Source organism: Ostrea edulis, chromosome 2, assembly GCF_947568905.1.
Source record: "Ostrea edulis chromosome 2, xbOstEdul1.1, whole genome shotgun sequence".
NCBI classification, from domain to species: domain Eukaryota; kingdom Metazoa; phylum Mollusca; class Bivalvia; order Ostreida; family Ostreidae; genus Ostrea; species Ostrea edulis.
In genome coordinates, this window is record NC_079165.1 from 84,432,690 (window position 1) to 84,440,437 (window position 7,748).

The 7,748-nt window shown below is 39.5% G+C and overlaps 1 protein-coding gene across 1 annotated transcript; it reads left to right on the plus strand.

Moving 5' to 3' along the window:
• The first annotated feature begins 5,040 nt into the window (after positions 1 to 5,040).
• Positions 5,041 to 7,251, plus strand: LOC125680095 (uncharacterized protein K02A2.6-like). The gene is made up of 3 exons (XM_056153503.1): positions 5,041 to 5,380; positions 5,801 to 6,652; positions 6,899 to 7,251. The coding sequence occupies exons 1-3, from the start codon at positions 5,041 to 5,043 to the stop codon at positions 7,249 to 7,251; spliced, it is 1,545 nt and encodes a 514-aa protein (XP_056009478.1).
• The last annotated feature ends 497 nt before the right edge of the window (positions 7,252 to 7,748 follow it).

The window sequence follows — 7,748 nt, forward strand, 5'->3', positions numbered from 1 at the left end:
CCCCCCCCCCCCCCTGCAAATTTTCTTGATCCACCCCTGCAATACTTTTAATGATATTCACTTGATGTATATGCTTGTTACAGATGCTGTTATATACATCATTTCCTTCAGAAGTATCAATGTGTTGGTGGCTGTTATGAAGAGAATGGGCCCATTTTGACAAATTCTAGGATGGGCAGTAGCCGGTAGAAGGGTTCATACCAGTGATCAATTTCTCATGAAGTTGCACCTAAATCTAAGGGATCTACATTTAGCAGGCCAGAGGGCTCAATGCCGAATTTACCTCTGAAAGAATCGCAATGGATACAACAAACATGACACTGAATTTAACTTTAAAAATGAATAACTAGTCTTTATATGACAACAACTACATTGTGCAAAATTTGTAACACAGCAAAGGCTATTACTTGTGTAGCACAATTGTTCTGAATTCTATCCTGGATCCACCTCTGATGGTGACATTGTTGATCACTGAGGTGTATTGGAGATGTTGAAGCCATATGATATATGATTCTTGCTAATAAAGGATTTGATATATTTGATAAACTTTAATCAGGGGTGGCATTGAACACATCACCTTTTCTTTCATCAAAATCTCATTTCAGTAAGGATGAAGTACAGCTGTTACCAGGAAGAGTCAAATTCATGTGGAGTGTGCAATTGAATAATTAAAAACATCCATATTCTAAATCATATACCTTCACAATACAGACATATATATCTGTCTACTAAGAATTTTCAACTGTATGTGACTCTTGTACATTTGCAAATCCTCTACTGAAGGAAATAGCTGATATGAATTCCACAATTTATCAAATCTTACCTTTGGACTTAGATACTATAAATGTACAACTTCTTACTCACATTATTCTGCATTGTCAAGTTGTATTAAATGCATTCAAGTAAATGATAAAGTGAACATTTATTTAAGGTTGCTAGTCAAAGAAATTGTTACAATGGTGATTCATGCACATTTTTACACTGATCAATTGTAGCAAAAACAAAATAAAACTAATGGAAGACATTTGAATTTTCACAAGTCTGTCTAGTTGGTTATTGCAGAGAGGGCACAAAGGCTCAATCATGTATGCCAAGTATAATTCCCATAATTCATCTCAAAGGATGAGAATCACTTCCATGTTCATTGGTGTTCAAACTATGAAATCACAAGTGGTGCCTGTGAGGTAAAGCTGATGGAGAACTTGATGCCAATAACCATGGCGATCTCTTTGAGCTGCAGCGCACCTTCCGGGTTGCACTCTGAAAATTTTAACCCCCCCCCCAAAAAAAAATATTAAAAAAGACTGACATCCACTATGTCTATATATTCTTTCATAAAAATACCAATGCTAGATAATTCTTATTTGGACATTCAACATTTTCTTATAGTATAATAAAATTTATTTACTTATACCGCTGTCTGATAGAATTTGTAAAGAAAAAATTTATAATGATATCTGCATTTATCTAGTAAAAAATCCCAATATGTTTGCACACTTCAGGTATCCTTTGCTGTTGCAGAGAAAGGATATTTTTAAAATGTCTATATTGTCTGGAGATGCATTCATTTTTTGTGAAGCTTTATATTTTGGGATCACCTGAATTTACATGTATACAAGTATTCCTTACAGAATGAATATCATTTAATATTGATAGCTTGATGAGCATGTATTGCATAAAGAACTCTGGTGAGTTACCTATATTCTGATTGTCTGGGTGGATACATTTCTTTCATTGTCATAGCTTTACGAGGTGCAGACTTAGGATGCTTTATACAGCCGTGTTGTTTGCACTTTTTATATCTAAAAGATTAACAAATTGTAGATTATGCACACTAAAATGCAAATTGACTATCTGGACTAGTCAATATTTCATAATAGACATATAATATGTTCTATCAATTCAGCTGAAATTCAGATAAACCAAAATTCATAAGATATACATGTATTTATATTTACAATCCATGAAATATGCCATTGGCCCCCATCATGACCCCCCCCCCCACCCCGCCCCATTTGAATTCCTGGGTCTGCAATACTAGTATATATAGAATTGCACACTAAAATGTTTGTTGACTATCTGGATTAGTGATAATTCAGCTGAAATTCAGATAAATAAAAAAATCTTAGATGCCAGTCGCGGATTTAAAGCCCCCCCCCTCCCTCCCCCCCCCCCCCCCCCCGAATTTCTGGATCTGTTCCTGAATGCAGTTTCACATATCAAATGTATATACTATAATATTATAAACTACTGCAGCTACATAGTGGTTACAAAACTGACTCGTGGGATTTCCATATGTCACTGATATGATTGGTGTCAGTAAAAAGTTCTGTCTTTATTTTATAGAAATATTTTTATGAAATGATTTAGAAAAAATTCTAAATGAAACTGTAAAACGTTCAAAATCATAGAATAAAATAGGGCTATATATCCATGTTATACACAACAGGAAAAAGTTTTATTCTTTTCTAGTGCTCTAGCGTTTTCACTCGATGCAGATTATTAGGGGGGGGGGGGGGGGGGGGGGGGGTTGTATCACAACATCAATCAAGAATCAGTCTAATCAGAACTACGCAAATATATTGCTGAGATTTTGATCGAGGACTTCCGATATCTTGAGCTAAACTCTGAGATATAGATGCATGGGTGTATATGATGCAAACGACTGTACAGTGCATATGATGCAGACGACTCTATAATGTAAACATACCTGTACTTTGTTGGAAAATGTCTCGTATTGACGCTTGAACAACCGCTGTAATAACTCAGAGCTCTATCTAGAACAAATTTTCCAAACCCAGTTGTTATCCACCGCTCTCTCGCTTTTTGTAGTAAGCTCTATGTGGTTTTGAACGTAGTGAGTCTAGTACATTATTGATAATGCCATCCTGACAACTGCCCGGAAGTACGATTTCACGTTATTTCTCGCGAGTCACATGACGAGACTTTCCGACCCTATTGGTGTTTCAGATTGGCCCTTCTTAGTGTCTGAGGCCAGTCCATATTACGAACACAATTATTACATAGTGTCAGATCATCATCGGACCCTAGAAAACACGGTTACAGAGGAAGATGTCGGATCTAACCGAACTTCCGATCCCCAGAATGGACTGGGATAGCTCAAATCTCCCAGAAACACGGCGGAAATTCCAGTCTACAGTCGAGCTTATGTTCAAGGGACCGTTAGTAGCCAAAGACGAGCCTATTAAAGTCACGTACCTATTATTATGGGTTGGCGAACGAGGACGAGAAATTGCAGATACCTGGACAAATATGAGTGAGACAGATAAGAAGAAATTGGTTCCCCATTACAAGAGATTTCAGAAGCACGTGCAGCCAAAACTCAACCCCATTTTCGCCAGGTACAAATTTAATTTAACCAGTCAAGGAAACGACACAATTGAACAATTTCTAACAAGGTTAAAGACACTTGTCAAAGACTGCAATTATACTGATCCGGAAGAAATGATCAGAGATCGTCTAATTTTCGGTGTGTTGGAGGAGAAAGTACGCGAAAAACTCATAAACTCAGGATCAGACCTGACGCTAGACAAAGCCGTCCAAATTCTACAAACATACGAATACAGCCAGATACAGTTGAACGAAATACAGATGAAGAGCAAGTTACATCGTGCACAGTCCGGCAGTAATCGTGGGAGACAAGCATATCGCCAAGGAAACGCGAAACGTCAACCCAGAAAAGCTCCATCCCTGCCCGATAACAATCGCGACAGACCACAGACGAAAGGCGCATCTGGCAGAGATTCACACAGATCTTCCGAGGTATCCTAACCCTACTGGTCAGTGCAAAAATTGCGGTTACGACCACAGCCAACAAGATCGCTGCCCAACAAAGGAAAGCAGTGTACAAAGTGCAAAAAATATAATCATTTTGCGAAAGTTTGTAAATCTATATATCCTCTTAATGTCAATGATAAGATGTACACACATTATGAGAAATCTGTAGATTCGAGTAGTTCAGATGAATTTGTTATTGATAACATTTCAGATGTGTCAGAAATCACTTGTTCAAATGACCAAGCATTTTGTATATTGACAGTTCACACTGGCACAATACCAAAGTCTGTCAGATTTAAGATCGATACTGGATCTCAGGTCAATATCATGCCTAAGAGAGTGTTTGATGCACTTAAGCTTTCAGAAGATCAGAATGTAGAGATCATACCTAGTAGTGCAAATCTTACTGCCTACAATAGTCAGCCAATTAGCTCGTTAGGTTGTTGTACTTTGAAATGTACTTACAAGGAGAAGTATATGTTTGTCAAGTTTCATGTTATTGACACATGTTCAGCTGCTATATTAGGTCTGAAAGATTGTTTAACATTTAAGTTGATCAAACTTGTATATGCATGTAACACCACTAGTCAAGTACCCACCAGCAATCCCAGGGTTACACCCCAGGATAAAGGACCTGCCCCAGAACACCTCTCAAAATACAACTCTATCCACAGCACTGGGACCCCTAGCCCTAAGTGGGACCACACCCCCTCTACAGGGATCCTCTCCAAAGACAAAGTTTTGTCAGAGTATGGAGACATATTTGAAGGAATTGGGAAATTTCCGGGGGAATGCACCATCCAAATTGATCCTTCAGTAACCCAGTAATTCACCCCCACGTAAGGTACCCCTTGCCCTTAACGAGAAACTTTCACAGGAACTGACACGTATGGAGTCAGAGGGCATAGTAGCAAAAGTCACAGAGCCAACCCAGTGGGTAAACTCGCTCGTTGTAGTTGAGACTTGTAGTAAGCTCAAGGTATGTTTAGACCCCAGGGACCTTAACAAAGCAATACAAAGACCCCACTACCCCATGAGAACCTTAGAAGATGCTCTCCCAGAACTTACAGGTACAAAAGTATTCACCAAGCTTCACCTTCGTTGCGGTTATTGGACAATTCCCTTATCCACGGAATCATCATATTTAACCACTTTTAATACCCCATTTGGGAGATATAAATACTTGAGACTACCATTTGGGTTGAAATCATCACAGGATGAATTTCAAAGAAAGGTCGACGAATGTTTGAGGGTATATGTGGTGTCATTGCCCTTGTTGATGACATACTTGTCTATGGTCAAACCCGAGCAAAGCATGATCAAGCTCTTCATAAGGTCTTGGCAAAAGCAAGACAAACAGTTCTCAAATTCAACAAAGATAAGCTGCATGTAGCAGTTGACAAGGTCAAATATTTCGGTCACATTCTTACCTCGAGTGGAAATGAACCTGACCCGGAAAAAGTGGCTGCTATTCGAGACATGCCACCCCCTTCCAGCAAAGCCGAGCTCCAGACTGTTCTCGGAATGATGTCCTACTTATCTAAGTTTGCCCCTAATTTGTCCAACATTACTAGCCTCATGCGTAAACTTCTCGCACAAAATACACAGTTTGCATGGGACGAACCCCAGAAAAGAGCATTTGACGAGGTCAAAAGCATTTTAACCGCTAGCCCTGGTCCAATTCTTAGATATTTTCAAGTTGATGCTTCAAAACATGGCCTTGGCGCAGCCCTAATACAGGAAGGCAAGCGTATTGCATATGCCTCGAAATCTTTGACCCCTAGCGAATGTGATTACGCCCAAATAGAGAAGGAGCTCTTTGCAATTGTTTTCGGATGCAAGCGCTTTCACCATTATATTTATGGTCGCAATATCACTGTCCAATCAGATCATAAGCCACTTGTTCCAATCTTTAAGAAACCCCTTCATGCTGTCCCTCCCCGTCTCCAAAGGATGTTGTTATAACTAGGCAATTATGACCTTGATGTCATCTATATACCAGGCACTAAGATTCCACTGGCCGACACGCTGTTTCGCAAACATTTGCCAAACAGTTACCCACAGTACTCAAAGGGCATGGACTCTCATGTTCATAGCATCATTAGTAGGGTACTCATCACAAGCCGTAGGTTAGATGATATTCGCATCGGAACTGCAAATGACCTGGACCTACAAACCTTAATCAAGACCATTCTGAATGGCGGGCCTACTGAAAGGAAGTCGTGTGACTCCTCTCTTATAGAATTTTGGAACTACAGAGATGAATTGTCCTACATAGATGGACTTGTGCTAAAAGGTCATAAGATCCTTATCCCAAGATCATTCCGTAACCAAATACTAGACAGCCTCAACATAGGTCATGCAGGCATCGAGAAGACCCTCCGTAGAGCTCGTACTGCCATATTTTGGCCCGGTCTCCATACTGATGTACAAAAACTTGTATCTAGTTGCCCGCAGTGTTTGTCTTATAGAAATTCAAACCCCAAAGAACCCCTTAACCCCCACCCTACACCTGACTACCCTTGGCAAGTAGTTGCCACAGACTTGTTCCAATGGGACGAGAAGGATTATTTGATTGTAGTAGATTACTACGGCTGTTACTTTGAGGTGACCCACCTTAGTACAACCACTAGTAAATCCATTGTAAAGCAAATTAAGTCAATCTTCTCAAAATTTGGCATACTCGAAAAAGTAGAGTCTGACAACGGGCCCCAATACAGCTCCTCGGAATTCACCAACTTTGCTTCAGATCATGGGTTTAACCATGATACTTCCAGTCCAAGATACCCTCAATCAAATGGACTAGCCGAAAGAACTGTCCAAACTATCAAAAGAATATTTCAGAAGTCTAAGGGTAACAAAAGCGACCCCCACCTAGGGATCTTGGAATATCGAAACACACCTATCGACAACTTAGGTTACTCCCCTGCTGAGTTATTGCAAGGTCGACAGCTTAGGTCAATATTACCTGTACTACCCTCCTAGCTTGCCCCAAAGGTTCTAGACCATCATAAGGTTGCTGTAAATATGCAGAATAGTAAGGATAAGACCTCAAAGACTTACAATTGGTCAAGCCATGAGTTGTTACCATTAACTGAAGGTGAAAATATTCGATTTCAGCAGGAGTCCAAGTTATGGAAACCTGGCCACATAATAAGTCGCCTGAGTGACCGTAGCTATCTTGTAAAAGCCCAAACTGGTACTAGTTTCAGGCGCAATAGACGTCACATTATTAAATCGAATGAGAAATCCCAAAACCTGTCTGAACCCGAGTTAATCCTTAATGCTGAGGACTCCATGCCATTACCCACTCCTGCACCCCACACCCCACCTATGGATAATGCACGACTCCCAGAGAAATCCATGGCAGTCAACTCCGATAACACAGCTCCTTTGCCATATGTCACTAGAAGTGGTAGAATCAACAAACCAAAACAAATTGTTGATGTGTAATTCATTTATTTTCAGTGATGTACATTCGTTGGACATTGTCTATCGTGGCTTGGATTAGACATTATATAATACCATCCACCACTGTTTTGTATAATACTTTATTCTGATAACCATTACTTTGTTAACATGTTGTATCATTATAATTGTGTTAAGAAGGGAGATGTTATATTTACAGTTACTCTCCCTTGACTGTAATTGATTAACTACTGCAGCCTCATTTTGGAGTTGGAATCAAAGCTGTGAAGCTGAGAACACGTGTTGGGTATTGGTGTTTCAGATTGGCCCTTCTTAGTGTCTGAGGCCAGTCCATATTACGAACACAATCATTACAATGTCAAGCGTCACTTGCTCTATTAAGGAGGTATGCTACACCAGAGAAATTTATTGTAGATGAAAAGTGGAGGATATGTACAACAGTATTTTGAAATTGAAAATTTTCAAATTTACTTTATTTTGTCAAAAAGTACAGTTTTAGTAGAAGGTAATCTGAAAAAAAT

What these genes read in the sequence shown, in the direction of transcription:
- LOC125680095 (XM_056153503.1), top strand. Translation starts at nt 5,041, where the DNA reads ATGTTTGAGGGTATATGTGGTGTCATTGCCCTTGTTGATGACATACTT. An exon ending in CAACATTACTAGCCTCATGC is followed by an intron (nt 5,381 to 5,800) that starts GTAAACTTCTCG and finishes TCTATATACCAG; the next exon opens with GCACTAAGATTCCACTGGCC. An exon ending in AATATTTCAGAAGTCTAAGG is followed by an intron (nt 6,653 to 6,898) that starts GTAACAAAAGCG and finishes CATTAACTGAAG; the next exon opens with GTGAAAATATTCGATTTCAG.